The sequence below is a fragment of the Sus scrofa genome, chromosome 15, assembly GCF_000003025.6.
Source record: "Sus scrofa isolate TJ Tabasco breed Duroc chromosome 15, Sscrofa11.1, whole genome shotgun sequence".
NCBI classification, from domain to species: domain Eukaryota; kingdom Metazoa; phylum Chordata; class Mammalia; order Artiodactyla; family Suidae; genus Sus; species Sus scrofa.
In genome coordinates, this window is record NC_010457.5 from 131,214,133 (window position 1) to 131,232,304 (window position 18,172).

Sequence of the window (18,172 nt, forward strand, 5' to 3'; positions counted from 1 at the left end):
ACAGATGAGCAAAATCTAAGAGAATTCAGCAACACTAAACTAGCTTTACAACAAATACTAAAGGAACGTCTCTAGGCAGAAAATAAAAGGCCACAACTAGAAAAAAAAAATACTGCAAGTGACAAGGCTCACCAGTAAAAGCATATATACAGTAAAGGTAGGAAATTATCCATGTACAAATATGCTGCCAAAATCAGAAATTGTGAGAAGAGGAAGGTACAAATGCAGGACACTGGAGATGCACTTGCAATTAAGAGACCAACAACTTAAAACAATCTCATGTATATATTCACAATCCTATGTCAAAACTTCAGGGTAACTGCAAACCAAAAATCTACAAGAGACACACACACAAATAAGAAAAATCAATTCAAATACAACACTAAAGATAGTCATCAAACCACAAGAGAAGAGAACAAGGGAAGAAGGGAAGAAAAAGAGCAACAAAACAAAATCCAAAACAGTTAATAATAAAATGGCAATAAGAACATAAATATCAATAATTACCATAAATGTAAATGGACTAAATGCCCCCACCAAAAGAGAACGGATATAAAAACAAGATCTATATATATGCTGTCTTAAAGAGACCTACTTCACTTCTAGAGACACTTATAAATTGAAAGTGAGAGGATGGAAGAAAATATTCCATGCAAACGGGAATCAAAAGAAAACTGGAGCAGCATTACTCATATCAGACAAAATAGGATATAAAGAATATTATAAGAGACAAAGGAGGACATTACCTAATGATCAAAGGATCAATCCAAGAAGAAGATATAAAAATTGTAAATATACATGCACCCAACATAGGATCACCTCGATATATAAGGCAACTGCTAACAACCTTAAAAAGAGAAATTGACAATAACACAATAATAGTGGGGGACTTTAACACCCCACTTACAGCAATGGACAGATCATCCAGACAGAAAATCAACAAGGAAACACAGGCCCTAAATGAAGCATTAGACCAGATGGACGTAACAGATATTTATAGGACATTCCATCCAAAAGCAGCAGAATACACATTCTTCTCAAGTGCACACCACATTCCGGGTCACAAATCAAGCCTTGGTAACTTTAAGAAAATTGAAATTATACCAAGCATCTTTTTTGACCACAATGCTATATGACTGGAAATCAACAACAAGAAAAAAACTGCAAAAAACACAAAAACATGGAGACTAAACAAGCAATGGATCACTGAAGAAATCAAAGAGGAATTTTAAAAATACCTAAAAGCAAATGACAACAAATACACAACAATCCAAAACCTATGGGATGCAGCAAAAGCAGTTTAAGAGGGAAGTTTATAGCAATACAAGCCTACCTCAGGAAACAAGAAAAAATTCAAATAAATAACTTAACTTTATATCTAAAGAAGCTAGAGAGAGAAGAATAGACAAGACCTAAATTTAGCAGAAGGAAAGAAATTATATAGATCAGAGCAGAAATCAATGAAATAGAAATGAAGAAAAGATCAATGAAACTAAAAGATGGTCCTTTGAAAAGATCAACAAAGTTGATAAACCCTTAGCCAGACTTATCAAGAAAAAAAGAGAGAGGACTCAAACCAACAAAATTAGGGATGAAAAAGGAGAAGTAAGAAGAGACATCACAGAAATACAAAGGATCATAAGAGACTAAAATATGCAACTATATGCCAATAAAATGGACAAACTAGAAGAAATGGACAAATTCTTAGGGAAGTACAATCTTTCAAGACTAAACCAAGACAAAATAGAAAAGATGAACGGATCAATCACAAGTACTGAAATTGAAACTGTGATTTTAGCAAGTATTGCTGGGAAACCTGGACAGCTGCATCCAAAGCAATGAAATTAGAACACACCCTCACACCATGCACAAAAATAAACTCAAAATGGCTGAAAGACTTAAATATAAGACAGGACACCATCAAACTCCTAGAAGAGAACATAGGCAAAACACTCTCTGACATCAACATCATGAATATTTTCTCAGGTCAGTCTCCCAAAGCAATAGAAATAAGAACAAAAATAAACCAATGGGACCTAATCAAACTGAAAAGCTTTTGCACAACAAAGGAAACCAAAAAGAACATAAAAAGACAACTTACAGAATGGGAGAAAATAGTTTCAAATGATGCAACCGACAAGGGCTTCATCTCTGGAATATATAAGCAACTTATACAACTCAACAGCAAAAAAGCCAATCACCCAAGGGAAAAATGGGCAAAAGACCTGAATAGACATTTTTCCAAGGAAGATGTACAGATAGCCAACAAGCACATGAAAAAATGCTCAACATCCCTGATTATTAGAGAAATGCAAATCAAAACTACCATGAGCTATCACCTCACACCAGTCGGAATGGCCATCATTAATAAGTCCAAATACCAAATGCTGGAGGGGGTGTGGAGAAAAGGGAACCCTCCTGCACTGCTGGTGGGAATGTAAGCTGCTACAACCACTATGGAGAACAGTTTGGAGATACCTTAGAAATCTATACATAGAACTACTAATATGACCCAGCAATCCCACTCTTGGGCATCTATCCAGACAAAACTTTCCTTAAAAAAGACACATGCACCCTCATGTTCATTGCAGCCCTATTCACAATAGCCAAGACATGGAAACAACCCAAATGTCCATCAACAGATGATTGGATTAGGAAGATGTGTTATATATATTCACAATGGAATACTACTCAGCCATAAAAATAATGAAATAATGCCATTTGTAGCAACATGGATGGACCTAGAGACTCTCAAACTGAGTGAAGTAAGTCAGAAAGAGAAAGACAAATACCATATAATATCACTTATGTCTAGAATCTCATATAAGGCACAAATGAATCTTTGCAGAGAAAAGAAAATCATGGACTTGCAGAATAGGCTTATCAAGGGGGAGGGGGAGGGAGTAGGGTGGTTGGGGAGCTTGGGGTTAATAGATACAAACTATTGCCTTTGAAATGGATTAGCAATGAGATTTTGCCATGTAGCATTTGGAACTATGTCTAGTCACTTATGACGGAGCATGATAATGTGTGAAAATAGAATGTGTACATGCATGTATAACTGGGTCACCATGCTGTACAGTAGAAAAAAAATTGTATTGGGGAAATTACTATTAAAAAATAAAACAACAACAACAACAACAACAACAAAAACCTCCAACGAACAAAAGTCCAGGACCAGATGGCTTCACAGGCGAATTCTATCAAACAATTAGAGAAGAGCTAACACTTATCCTTCTGAAACTATTCCAAAAAATTTCAGAAGATGGAACACTCCCCAACTCATTCTACGAGGCCCCCATCATCCTGATACTAAAACCAGACAAAGATATAAAAAAAAAAGAAAATTATAGGCCAATTTCACTGATGAACATAGATGCAAAAATCTTCAACCAAATACTAGCAAACCAAATCCAACAATACATTAAAAGGATTACACATCATAATCAAGTGGGATTAACTCCAGGAATGCAAATCAATCAATGTGATACACCACATTAACAAACTGAAGAATAAAAACCATATGATCCTCTCAATAGATGCAGAAAAAAACCTTTGACAAAATCCAACACCCATTTCTGATAAAAACCCTTCAGAAAGTGGGCATAGAGGGAACCTACCTCAACATAATAAAGACCTTATATGACAAACCCACAGCTAACTTCATTCTCAATGGTGAAAAGCTGAAAGAATTCCCACTGAGATCTGGAGCAAGACAAGGATGTCTGCTCTTGCCACTACTATTCAACATAGTTTTGGAAGTCCTAGCCATGGCAATCAGAGAAGAAAAAGAAATAAAAGGAATCCAAATTGGAAAGGAAGAAGTAAAACTATCACTATTTGCAGATGACATGTTACTATACCTAGAAAATCCTAAGGAACCTACAGAAAACTGTTGGAGCTCATCAATGAATTGGGCAAAGTTGCAGGATACAAAATTAATACACAGAAATTGATGGCATTTCTATATACTAACAAAGAAAAATTAGAAAGAGAAATTAGGGAAACTATCCCATTTACAATCACATCAAAAAGAATCAACCACTTAGGAGTAAATCTACCTAAATAGACAAAAGACCTGTACTCTGAATATTCTAAGATGCTGATGAAAGAAATCAAAGATGACACAAACAGATGGAAAGATATACCATGCTTGTGGACTGGAAGAGCCAATATTATCAAAATGACTATACCACTCAAGGCAATCTACAGATTCAATACAATCCCTAACAAATTACCAAGACATTTTTCACAGAACTAGAACAAAATATCTTAAAATTTGTATGGAAGCATGAAAGACCCAGAATAGCCAAAGCCATCCTGAGAAAGAAAAATGGAGCTGGAGGAATCAGGCTCCCTGACTTCAGACTATACTACAAAGCTACAGTCATCATAACTGTATGGTACTGGCACAAGAACAGAAGCATAGATTAGTGCAACAGGATTAGAGAGCCCAGAATTAAACCCATGTGCCTACAGTCAACTAATCTATGACCAAGAAGGCAAGAATATACAATGGAGAGAAGACAGTCCCTTTAATAAGTGGTGCTGGGAAAAATGGACAGCCACATGTAAAAGAATGAAATTAGAACACTTCCTAACACCATACACAAAAATAAACTCCAAATGGATTAAAGACCTAGATATAAGACCAGACACTATCAAACTCCTAGAGGAAAACATAGGCCAAACACTCTCTGACATAAACGACAGCAACATCTCAGATCCACCTCTTAGAGTAATGACAGTAAAATAAATAAATAAATAAAATGGGACCTAATCAAACTTAAAAGTTTCTGCCCAGCAAAGGAAACCCTAAACAAAATGAAAAGACAACCCACAGAATGGGAGAAAATCTTTGCAAAAGATGCAACCAACAAGGACATACTGAGGCTGAAAAACACATGAAAAAAGATGTTCAACATCACTAATTATTAGAGAAGTGAAAATCAAAACCATTATGAGGTTCCACCTTACACAAGCCAGAAGAGCCATCATCGAAAAGTCTACAAACAATAAATGCTGGAGAGGGTGTGCAGAAAAGGTAACCCTATTACACTGTTGGTGGGAATGTAAATTGGTGCAACCCCTGTGGAAAACAGTATGGAGATTCCCCAGAAAACTAAAAATAGAATTACCCATTTGATCCAGCAATCCCACTCCTGGGCATCTATCTGGAGAAAATCATGACCCCAAAAATACATGTACTCCAATATTCATTGCAACACTATATACAATAGCCAAGACATGGAAACAACCTAAATGTTCATTGACAGAGGAGTGGATTAAGAAGATGCGGTACATCAAAAAACAATAGAGAAAATTAATAAAACTAAGAGCTGGTTCTTTGAAAAGGTAAACAAAATTGACAAACCCCTGGCCATACTCACTAAAAAGAGGAGAGAAAGAACTCAAACAAAATTATAAATGAAAAGGGAGAAATCACAACAGATACTACAGAAATCCAAAAAACCATAAGGGAATACTATGAACAACTATATGCCAACAAATTTGACAATCAGGAAGAAATGGACAATTTTCTAGAATCTTACAGCCTGCCAAAACTGAATCAAGAAGTAACAGACCAACTGAACAGACTGATCACTAGAAATGAAATTGAAGATGTCATAAAAACACTCCCTGCAAATAAAAGTCCAGGACCAGATGGCTTCACAGGTGAATTCTATCAAATATATAAAGAAGAACTGGTGCCCATCCTCCTTAAACTCTTTCAAAAGGTTGAAGAAGAAGGAATACTCCCAAAGACAATCTATAATGCCACCATCACCCTAATTCCAAAACCAGACAGAGATAACACCAAAAAAGAAAACTATCGCCCAATATCTTTGATGAATATAGATGCAAAAATTCTCAACAAAATCTTAGCCAACCGAATCCAACAACATACCAAAAAAATTATACACCATGACCAGGTAGGGTTCATTCCAGGTTCATAAGGATGGTTCAACATATGCAAATCAATCAGCATCATACACCACATTAACAAAAAAAAAAGTCAAAAACCATATGATTGTCTCAACAGATGCAGAAAAGGCATTTGACAAAGTCCAACATCCATTCATGGTCAAAACTCTCACCAAAGTGGGTATAGAGGGAACATTCCTAAACATCATCAAAGCCATTTATGACAAACCCACAGCAAATATAATACTCAGTGGAGAAAAACTGAAAGCCTTCTCACTCAAATCTGGAACAAGGCAGGGATGCCCACTCTCACCACTGCTATTCAACAGTTTTAGAAGTCCTAGCCACAGCAATTAGGCAAACGAAAGAAATAAAAGGCATCCAAATAGGAAGAGAAGAGATAAAACTGTCACTGTATGCAGACGACATGATACTATACATAGAAAACTCTAAGGACTCAACCCAAAAACTACTTGAACTGATTAATAAATTCAGCAAAGTAGCAGGATATAAGGTTAACATTCAGAAGTCAGTAGCATTTCTACCAGCAATGAAATATTAGAAAAGGAATACAAAAATACAATACCTATTAAAATTGCACCTCAAAAAATCAAATACCTCGGAATACACCTGACCAAGGAGGTAAAGGACTTATATGCTAAGAACTATAAAACTTTAATTGAAGAAATTAAAGAAGATGTAAAGAAATGAAAAGATATTCCATGTTCATGGATTGGAAAAATCAATATTGTAAAAATGGCCATGATACCCAAAGCAATCTACAGATTCAATGCAATCCCTATCAAATTACCCATGACATTTTTCACAGAACTAGAACAAACAATCCAAACATTTATATGGAACCACAAAAGACCCAGGATTGCCAAAGCAATCCTGAGAAACAAAAACCAAGCAAGGGGCATAACTCTCCCAGCCTTCAAGCAATATTACAAAGCCACAGTCATCAAAACAGTGTGGAACTGGTATCAAAACAGACAGACAGACCAATGGAACAGAAAAGAGAACCCAGAAATAAACCCTGACACCTATGGTCAATTAATCTTTGGCAAGGGAGGCAAGAACATAAAATGGGAAAAAGAAAGTCTATTCAGCAAGCATTGCTGGGAAACCTGGACAGCTGCATCCAAAGCAATGAAACTAGAACACACCCTCACACCATGCACAAAAATAAACTCAAAATGGCTGAAAGACTTAAATATAAGACAGGACACCATCAAACTCCTAGAAGAGAACATAGGCAAAACACTCTCTGACATCAACATCATGAATATTTTCTCAGGTCAGTCTCCCAAAGTAACAGAAATAAGAACAAAAATAAACCAATGGGACCTAATCAAACTGAAAAGCTTTTGCACAACAGAGGAAACCAAAAAGAACACAAAAAGACAACTTACAGAATGGGAGAAAAATAGTTTCAAATGATGCAACCGACAAGGACTTCATCTCTGGAATATATAAGCAACTTATACAACTCAACAGCAAAAAAGCCAATCACCCAAGGGAAAAAATGGGCAAAAGACCTGAATAGACATTTTTCCAAGGAAGATACACAGATAGCCAACAAGCACATGAAAAAATGCTCAACATCCCTGATTATTAGAGAAATGCAAATCAAAACTACCATGAGATACCACCTCACACCAGTCAGAATGGCCATCATTAATAAGTCCACAAATACCAAATGCTGGAGGGGGTGTGGAGAAAAGGGAACCCTCCTGCACTGCTGGTGGGAATGTAAGCTGCTACAACCACTATGGAGAACAGTTTGGAGATACCTTAGAAATCTATACATAGAACTTCCATATGACCCAGCAATCCCACTCTTGGGCATCTATCCAGACAAAATTTTCCTTAAAAAAGACACATGCACCCTCATGTTCATTGCAGCCCTATTCACAATAGCCAAGACATGGAAACAACCCAAATGTCCATCAACAGATGATTGGATTAGGAAGATGTGGTATATATACACAATGGAATACTACTCAGCCATAAATAAGAATGACATAATGCCATTAGTAGCAACATGGATGGAAATATAGACTCTCACACTGAGTGAAATGAGCCAGAAAAACAAAGACAAATACCATATGATATCGCTTATAACTGGAATCTAATATCCAGCACAAATGAACATCTCCTCAGAAAAGAAAATCATGGTCTTGGAAAATAGACTTGTGGCTGCCTGATGGGAGAGGGAGGGAGTGGGAGGGATCGGGAGCTTGGGGTTATCAGACACAACTTAGAATAGATTTACAAGGAGATCCTACTGAGTAGCATTGAGAACTATGTCTAGATACTCATGTTACAACAGAAGAAAGGGTGGGGGAAAAATGTATACATGTAAGGATAACTTGATCCCCTTGCTGTACAGTGGGAAAATAAAATAAAATAAAATTAAAAAAAAGAAGAAGTGGTACAGATACACAATGGAATATTACTCATCCATTAAAAGGAAAGAAATAAAAGCCTTTGCAGCAACATGGATGGACCTAGAAATTATCATGCTAAGTGAATTTATTCAGACAGTGAAACGCCAGCATCATATGCTATCACTTAACATGTGGAATCTAGAAAAAGGACACAATGAGCTTCTCTGCAGAACAGATACTGACTCACAGACTTTGAAAAACTTACAGTTACCAATTGAGACAGGTTTGGGGGTGGGGGATGCACTAGGGATTTGGGATGGAAATGCTACAAAATTGTGATGATCGTTGTACAACTATAAATGTAATAAAATTCATTGAGTAATTTAAAAAAAGAAAAAGAGGTAATAAAGTTAGGCATGCTGAGATGAGATCATCCTGGGCCCTAAATCACAATGACAAGTGTCTTTGTAAGAGAAGAGAAAGAGGAAAGACACAGAAAGGAGAAGGCAATGTAGAGATCGAAACAGCATATCAGGTGACGTTTCTATGAGCCCAGATTACTCGGATTGGATGCCTGGCACCACCAGGAGACAGAGAAAGTCACCAAATGGATGGTCCCTCAGAGTCTCAAGAAGGAATCAACCCTGTCAACACCTTGATTTCATATTTCTGGCCTCCAGAACTGTGCATAAACACCTTTCTTTTTAAAAATCCATCTTGTTTGAGGTCACCTCCCTTGGACACCTTTTTTCCCTGATGCTATGTTAGCCTGGGCTTCCCAGTTCTAGAAGGCCTGGGACATTGTCTTAATAGTTAGGCATTCTTGGTGGGCTGGGGCTGCCACGGCAAAGCCATCAATGTGACTCACCCTGTATAGTGTATCGGTGATGAAGTTGTTGTCTCGGAGTCCTTCAAAGAAGGGAAATGGCTTATTTATGGCATAAGCAATCTCCAGCTTCTGATGGATGAAGTGCTGAAAAAGAGCCTCTTCTAAGGGCCTGGTCATGGTGATTCTCCTATGAAAGGGGCACGAGAGAAAAAGAGAAGCAAAGACTTTGAAGAGTTTGGGGAGCCATGCTCTGTGCTGCAGAGGCATCTGAAGACCAGCATTTTGGTCCCGAAGGCATCCCTTAGCAGTCTGCAAAGCCGTACCTGCTGGAACGATGCAGGGGTATGGGCAGAAGTGAAAGTGCCCAGCAACAACAGAGGCTGAAAGTGACTAATAATACAATGCTGAAATCCCAAAGGGGCTGCTGGTTACTCTAAGGCAGGATTAAACAGAGCTACTATCTACTGACTGGTTCCCATGCGGCAGACTTTTTTCCTAAGGGTTTTACATACTTGTTTGGTCTTCGCAAAATGCTTTCAATTTTGATTGCACCTATTTATACCGCCAAGGGCACTGAGACATAGAGAGGTTGAATAACTTGCCCTAAACTGCAAAACTTGAAAGTGGTTAAAGAGGAACAAACTCCGACTTCCTGGTTCCAGGCGTACAGTCATAAGCATGAGCTGTGGCTACAGTGAACTGAGCTAACCAAGACTGGGACTCAGCCTAAGGTATATACATTACCAATGCTCATGCCAAGGGACCACCCAAAGATGGGTAGAGAGTTGGAAACCTGATAATATTTAGAAACTTCATAAAACCACCTACAATCTCTGCCTACAAACAGGCCTAATATAAACAAGAACATGAAGGATGTGAAAGGCATGATTAGTAAAGGTGAGGTGCCTGATATATTTAATGTATCAATTTCACATCTCAGAACAGGCAAGCGTCTCTTCCCTTGCCCAGCTGGCATTTATAAATATTGACCATTTTTAGGCCATGAGAAAATATTAGTAAGCAATTATCCGAAAATGTACCTATGACATGACATTCTTTTTTTTTTTTTTGCTTTCTAGGGCTGCACCTGCAGCATGTGGAAGTTCCCAGGCTAGGGGTCAAATCGGAGCTACAGTTGCTGGCCTTCATCACAGCCACAGCAACGTGGGATCTGAGCTTCATTTGTGACTTGCACCACAGCTCACAGGCAATGCTGGTTCCTTAATCCACTGAGTGAGGCCAGGGATTGAACCTGCATCCTCATGGTTCCTAGTCAGGTTCGTTAACCACTGAGCCACGAAAGGAACTCCTAGAAAAGGTACCTATTACATTTTTTTCCCCATCTTTTTCCTTTTCTAGGGCCACACCTGTGGCATATGGGGGTTCCCAAGCTAGGGGTCTCATCAGAGCTGTAGCTGCTGGCCTACACCAGATCCAAGCCTCATCTTCGACCTACACCACAGCTCACGGCACTGCCGGATTCTTCACCCATTGAGCGAGGCCAGGGATCGAACCTGAAACCTCATGGTTCCTGGTCAGATTCGCTAACCACTGAGCCACGACGGGAACTCGAACATACCTATTACCCTATTGACAAATGGTTAAGAAAAGGGAAAGCACTAACAAAAAATGGAATAACCTAGAGATTTTTATGGAATAAAACACAGATCCCATTTTTCCATTTGATGTCAAAGAGAAAGTTGAGCTATAATTCATGACTATTTCTAGGGACTTAATCCCAGTGGCAGGTTAAGCACTCCTGTCTCTTTTTCCTCATTCCTGAACACTTTAACAGAAAAAAAAAATGTTATCAAAAACAATAATCCACAACAGTACTGGCAACCACAAGAAGAGACGTAGGGGGTCTATAATCATGAAGAAATCCTGGAGGACAGAGAAGAGATGGGAAAGAAGTCTGCTGTTTACCATCTGCACGGGAAATGTGGGGCAAAAATCAATTCAGAGCCAGAAAAGGTCAGGATGGTCACATGCTAGGAAGAGGAAGGGGCCCCGGATGACTAATTTTACTACAGCGTTCTGAGCAAAACACCTGCCGTGTTCCTCACTCTTCATCTGCTACAATTGCCAGGGATGAAGGCGAAGCACAGAGAGGTTCATTAACTAGCCCGAGGTATTCATGGGCAAAGCGGACTCATCTGACCAAAGCCCCTCTTCTCACCAGTGCAGGATACTGCGTCCCGTACGTGAGTGTTCAGGTTTGTATTATGCACAAGAATCTTAAAAATCAATAAGTAAAGATAAATATCAGCGAGAAAAAGAAAAGGAAAGGCATAAACAAGAAATTAAGTCAAATGTACAATGAATGTATGACAAACACGGCAACTTGCTAGAGGTCAGGTCAGAACAGGGCAAAGACAATCTGATAACATGTTTGCCAACCAAACTGGCCAAGATAGAAAACAATCAGAGACACTGCTAGAGGTTAATTTAGTAATCCTTATCAAATCTCCTAAAATTTGTATGCCCTTGAGTCTTAAATTCCACTTCTAGGAATTTTTTTTTTTTTGAAAAGCGTATTCACTAAGAATGGGAAAAGTAATCATAACAAATACATTTTTAAAAAGCAAACTGTCTGCCTGACACAATGCTGTGCTTAACAGCATCCTGAAAGTCCCTCTGCATTTGTTTCTAGATCATCTCCCTGACTCTGGGAATTTATTTCAAGAAAATAATCATGAATGTGCTTAAGGAAAAAATATTAAGAAGTTGATATGTGAGAGAGGAAATTAAATGCACTCTCCTTGTTTTCTCTTTCCCACGAGTGTCCCAGCTCCCTCGGGTCCCTTGTACTATGAATAATGAATGAGCTGCCTGGTTGGGGCAGAGGCAGGGTCACTGCACGGACAAGGAAGTACAGAGGAAATCTCAAGCTCCGTTTGCAATAACAGGCTAGAATTTGGGGGTGGGGGAGTTGTGTGTTTGCTTCCCCGGTTCTTCTGTCTTCTTTTTAACAGTCTCCTATTAAGTCCCACCCACCCTCTCTATCTCTTTGGAAAACGGAATTTTACAGAGAGAGAGAGAGAGAGCCTCACCCTGCTGCTGCGGCCAGAACAGGACCTGGGGAAGCCAATCACCAAAAGCTGAATAAAGCAGCCGAGGCAAAAAAAACCCACCTGGATACTGAGACTGCCATCTGTTCCTTTCCCTTTCCAGGTCCAGGGGCTCTCCCAGGATGGCTCTGGAAGCCTGGGAGCAGGGCAGGGAGGTAGGTTAGGCAAAACAGGAAGTCTGTGCTTTGGGGCTCAGGGTGAGGGCCAGGCTTCCCGAGGAAAGGAAAGTGAAAGCAAAGTGAAAGCATTGAACGGACTGTGCAGAGCTGAAGGTAAGACCTCATTTCTCGCAGCTTCTCGGCACCTCCCGGTACTTGTGAGATTCCCAGGGGACTTGGGGGTCGTGGGATTGGTGGTTTGAGAGGTGGTCCAGCTGGGGAGGAGGGTACTGTGAGGAGGGGGCGTGCGGTCCGAAGGACGTGGTTGGGGCGGGGGGTTATGCTATCTATTTACATCTGTACCTACCTCTGTTTCTTTAGGACTCGTCCTCCTACACTTTTTGGGGTGATGAAAATGTCCCTAAGCTTAATTGTGGGGATGATGATGTTACACCAAGGAATCCATTTACTAGAAATCATCACACTTAAAAAAAATAAAAATAAAAACAAAGGGGAGGGGTGACTCAGAAATGCCTATACTTTGTCAGGATAAAATTATTACTGAAGAAAATTGAAATTTAAAAAGAAACCTGAATAGAAACTTAAATCCTGCAGTGGTGGGCAGATCCCAGAGAGAACTGGGGCCAGGAGAAGGTTCTAAAACAGCCGCTCCAGGGAGACAGGGAACACTCCCTCTAAACATCCTATTAAAGATTGCTAATATGTGGAGTTCCTGTCGTGGCTCAGTGGTTAACGTATCCGGCTAGGATCCATGAGGTTTGGGGTTCAATTCCTGGCCTCGCTCAGTAGGTTAAGGATCGGGCGTTGCCGTGAGCTGTGGTGTGGGTCACAGATGCGGCTCGGATCCGGGTTGCTGTGGCTCTGGCTCTGATTCGACCCCTAACCTGGGAACCTCTATATGCGGCGGGAGCGGCCCTAGAAAAGGCAAAAAGACAAAAACAAAACAAAACAAAAAAGATTTCTAATATGTACTGTGAGAAATCCTTCTCTAAGAAGTCTGTTTAACCTTACTTAAATCAATGATTTGAAAATGTACTTGGGACCTCTCCTAACAGGACACTTATAAATCAGAAAAAAAGATGGGAAACACAGTTCTAGAGTCTAAGAAACCTTGAAACCAAGGCTAGCATACGTGGGCACGAGCTCAATTTGATGGGAGTATAAAAATGCATCATCTTAAGTGTGCATTTCGATGCGATTTAACAAACGTCATCATAACCACAGTTAAGATACAGGCCATTTCCATCATCCCAGAAAGTCCCCTTGTGCCCTTCGCCAATAGTTTCCTCCTCAGTCCCAGCACTGGGCAATCACTGATCTACTTTCACTATGTCTACGGATTTGTTTTGTCTGCACTAAATTTCTATGTAAATGGTAACGCACAATGTGCACTTTTTTTTTTTTTTTTGGTCTTTTTAGGGCCACACCTGCAGCACATGGAATTTCCCTGGCTAGGGGCTGAATCAGAGCTGTAGCCTCTGGCCTCTACCACAGCCATGGCAATGCCAGATCTGAGACGCATCTGCGATCACCTGAGACGCGTCTGTGATCTACACCACAGTTCATGGCAACTCCAGATCTTGAACCCACTGAATGAGGCTAGGGGTCAAACCTGCATCCTCATGCTTACTAGTCGGGTTCATTATATTACCGCTGAGCCACGATGGGAGCTCCCACACAGCATACACATTTTTTTGTTTTTGTTTTTGTTTTGTCTTTTTGCCTTTTTTCTAGGGCCACACCCGCAGCATATGGAAGTTCCCAGACTAGGGGTCCGATCAGAGCTGCAGCTGCCGGCCCACGCCAGAACCACAGCAACACAGGATCCGAACCGTGTCTGCGACTGCACACAACTCATGGCAACGCTGGATCCTTAACCCACTGAGCAAGGCCAGGGATCAAACCTGCAACCTCATGGTTCCTAGTCCAATTCATTAACCACTGCGCCACGACGGGAACTCCTACACGTTTTGATGTACGACTTCTTCTGCTCATCATAATGCTTTTGCTGTGCATCACTATTTTGAGGACCAGTAATTTATTCCTCTCTAGCACGGGTGCTGCCCACCTCTTGCTCATCCTGTCTGATCACCATGATGTCACCAACATAGTCGATCCATGTCCAGCTCTCTGGGATGTCCGGGTGATCCCGATCTCCTTGGACTATATCATGACAGAAGGCGAGTGAGTGAATATAACCTGGAGACAGTTGTAAAGGAATAATCTTATCTGTCATGTGAAAATGAAAATGATTTCTTATCCTCCTTTTTAAATCGGAATGGAAGGCACATAGTTGCCAAATCAATGTTCACATAGCATGACCTGGACTGGGGATCTTGCTGCCTAGCCTGCCTTATTTTCTTACTCCAATCCTCCAGCCTTCCTAGAGATTCCTCAAGCTCCTCAATATGTCTAAGAAATTCATTTTCTGCTTGTTGGTCAGAGTCCTTTTTAGTTACGTGTACCTGAAACTTATTAAAAAGTTGGTAGAAGACAGTGAATTGCGGGCAACAGGTCTTCACAGACATGTGATCAGCCTGGGATGGGTAGTCTGACCTAATTGGATGTGAAAGGAGTCAATACCCCACTAGTGTTCAGAGATGGGAGTTGCGTAGCTTTTGGCAAATTAATAGCAGATTATCATACTGGATTGTGACCAGGACTCTAACTCACACCGCTGTTCTAGGTGGCGGAGCTTGGCACGCTTGGCAAAACAGAGAAACATCTTTCAGGTAGAAGGAAGGCATTGACTTGCCTTTAGAGATTATTACCTCCTTGACCTAAATTTGGGTGGGAGAACAGAGCAAGGAGGCAGGTCGGAATCTTATCTCCTAGGTCATTTGGGAGAAAAAGGAGACAACTCTATTCATCCAGTAGGTGCCAGGGACCTTCTATCTGATGGTTACCAGCGGACTTGGTCCAGGCACCCCTTATCTTCTTCCAGAGATATTAATTCTCCACTGAACAGAGAGAAAAAAAGACAGTGGGGAACAGATGCTAAAGTTCCCATTGTTATCTGGGCTAATGCAGGCTACTGCAAAGTAAGGTTTTCTTGTAAAGTTGACGGGACTACCCTTAAGCCCTAGTCTTAGCACCATCACTTGAGAAGCAGCATCTGGGTGTGGCTTTTTAGGGTCACACCCACAGCATGTGCAAATTCCCAGGCTAGGGATCCAATTGGAGCGTAGCTGCTGGCCTACACCACAGCCACAGCAACGCCAGATCCAAGCTGTGTCTATGACCGTAGCTCACGGCAACACTGGATCCTTAACCCGCTGGGCGAGGCCAGGGATCGAACCGGGGTCCTCCTGGATATTAGCCGGGTTCGTTTCTGCTGAGCCACAATGGAACTCCTCCCATTTCTTTATCTTTCAACTTTATGCTGATACAGGGTGTTTTTCCAAGTTGCTTCAAATCCTTTGCAAAATAAGGGCTGGGTATATGTGAAAAAATTAGGTACAAACATCCATATCACACACTTGTTAGCTAAGGTCATTGGCTTGTCCTTTAAGGTGTAGGTAGTCTCAGTTACAAACCCTTTCCCTACCGCTCTCTTTGAGATTTCAGTGACCAGTTGAAGCTGAGTATTTTCCTAAGCACACTTGGCTGCATGTGTAAATTGCCCACGATATTGAAGGAAATGCAGGCTTGCACATCGGCTTCTCTGCCCAAACTCAGCACTCATTCTGGTTGCAGGAGTTGAGAGGATTTTCTGGCCTCTGGCTCTTTTCCAGAAACGTGAAGAACATGCTCCCCAGCATTTCGGTTCTTTCCAGTTCTGTGTCTGAACACCGGTTCTGACTCATCCAGTTCAGGATCCCTGCGGTGTCCCGGGGGCGAAAAGGAAATCTGAGAATTCTGGCTTCGTTTTGTTTTCCTTGAAGGGGACAGAGGCAAACATGGAGCTTCTTTCCTCCCTGCCAACCCTATGCCACTTCCCCTCAAAACACACTTGATCTGTTTGAGTTCAAGACACTCTCCCGGCCCTCTCTCCTTTGCAGGAACCAGTGGCTGGCTCTTCCCGGAGCGCTGAGAACCCGCCCTCTCCTCCCCTGGGGCCGAGATTGGGTGGAGGGAAGATGGACGTGGTGGTGCGGCCACGCACGTCACGCTGTTGAGCAATTTCACTTTTCTTTTGCCTTTTAGATGCTGCACCCGAGGGATCGATAGAGGCAGACTTTGTTGTCAGTGTTCCCAGAAAGGACAGAGGCAGTGAACATCTCATCAATAGCCATCTTAGGCGGGCCTGAGAAGATGGCAAGTGGAGGCAGCGACCTCAGCTGCAGGTTAGTCCTGGTTTCCTGTCCTTGTCTTGCATCTTTTCTAAGGTTGGCGTCTACACCCATTAGTTCTGTCGACCCAGTTTCATTTTACACGTATGCAACAGGGTGGGATTACAAATAAGTAAGTAAGGAGGGACGCAGATGTTGAAAACTGCGGTGGATTAGACCCTGGGGGAACTTGAAGATGTTCTGACTCATGTCATCTTCCTATTTTCTTGCAACGGCTATGCTGCGGGGCTGGCGCTGCGGGAACTCTCTTGTCCCTCTGAGGCTTGATGCCAGGCGGGATGGTTCATCTTGACTCTGAATCTCTCATTCCCCCCATGCCTCTTCTACCCCATCCCCAAAGATTACTCTGTCCAGGAAGTGTCTTTTTAGAAAAATTAATATCCTAATTGAATGCCTAACTGATGTCTAACTTTTTCTAGTTTCTGGGTAGCTGCAGACTAGTTTCAGCCTATCTGTGAGGTCCTGAATCTGAAAAGTCAACTCACAGGGCCTCTGATAGGAGGAACTGAAAGTGGTTGGGGCTCAACCCACAGGCATACAAACAGGCAGAGAGGGAGTTACTGCTTTTTTTATTCTGGAAAATGTTACACATCTGGTTAAAGAAGGATGGAAATTGTCTTCTGTTTTTATTTTTTTGGAAATTGTCTTTTAAAAATAAAAGCCATTGTCAATCATCAATACATATTGTCAGTACAAAAGGTAAAGCAATATAAACGCGTATTAAAAACTCCTCTAGGACTTCCCGTTGTGGTTCAGAGGATGAAGAACACGACTGTTGTCCATGAGGATGACAGTTCGATCCCTGGCCTCGCTAATTGGGTTGAGGATCCAGCATAGCTGTGGCTGTGATGTAGGCTTGCAGCGGCAGCTCTGATTCCCCCTGGCCTGGGAACCATCGTATGCTATAGGTGTGGCAAAAAAAAAAAAAAAAAAAAAAAAAAAAACCCTCCTCTAACCCAAGATTCTGAGCTAGTAGCATTGCTACCTAGTGCCCAGCATCCTTTCTCCTGGAGGCTGACAGTGCATCCTGCCTCCATTCCCCACCTGCTCCTGAGAGATGGAAAGATGAGCCAGTGGTACCCAAAGTCCAGCCAACCTTTGACCTCTAGGCAGGAAAACAAAGGCACTGAGAAGTGAGGGTAGAGTAATTCTGACCTCATACAATGAGTTGGGTATTGCCTCTGCTTCTATTTTCTGGAAGACATTGTAATTGAATGGTTTGATAGAATTTACTAGTGATACCACCTGGGCCTGGTACTTTCCTTTTGGGAGGACTATGGGAGGGATCGGGAGCTTGGGCTTATCAGACACAACTTAGAATAGATTTACAAGGAGATCCTGCTGAATAGCATTGAGAACTTTGTCTAGATACTCATATTGCAACAGAAGAAAGGGTGGGGGAAAAAATGTAATTGTAATGTATACATGTAAGGATAACCTGACCCCCTTGCTGTACAGTGGGAAAATAAAAAAAAATTAAAAAATTAAAAAAAAGCAAAAAAAATTATAGATTCAGTCCCTTTAATAATTATAGGCCTACTCA

General features: G+C 41.1%; 2 protein-coding genes across 19 annotated transcripts in view; one reads left to right on the forward strand and one right to left on the reverse strand.

Moving 5' to 3' along the window:
• The window catches only part of SP110 (SP110 nuclear body protein), a 56,633-nt gene extending 44,222 nt beyond the window's left edge, over positions 1-12,411 (reverse strand). For 4 of the 10 annotated variants that reach the window (XM_021075649.1, XM_021075648.1, XM_021075647.1 and 1 more), the window contains exons 1-2: positions 12,282-12,411; positions 9,187-9,334 (exon numbers count right to left, since the gene is read on the reverse strand). In XM_021075649.1, the coding sequence (XP_020931308.1) occupies positions 9,187-9,334; positions 12,282-12,301 (168 nt within the window). In that variant the 5' untranslated portion in view covers positions 12,302-12,411. Of the gene's footprint in view, positions 1-9,186; positions 9,335-9,470; positions 10,172-12,281 lie in introns of those variants that run through there. The other 6 variants (XM_021075655.1, XM_021075654.1, XM_021075653.1 and 3 more) reach the window with 3 other exon arrangements.
• SP140 (SP140 nuclear body protein) overlaps positions 11,173-18,172 on the forward strand; it is a 66,868-nt gene continuing 59,868 nt past the window's right edge. For 3 of the 9 annotated variants that reach the window (XM_005657577.3, XM_005657578.3, XM_013990605.2), the window contains exons 1-2: positions 12,352-12,490; positions 16,484-16,623. In XM_005657577.3, the coding sequence (XP_005657634.1) occupies positions 16,592-16,623 (32 nt within the window). In that variant the 5' untranslated portion in view covers positions 12,352-12,490; positions 16,484-16,591. Of the gene's footprint in view, positions 11,364-11,934; positions 12,529-14,389; positions 14,522-16,483; positions 16,624-18,172 lie in introns of those variants that run through there. The other 6 variants (XM_021075645.1, XM_021075643.1, XM_021075642.1 and 3 more) reach the window with 6 other exon arrangements.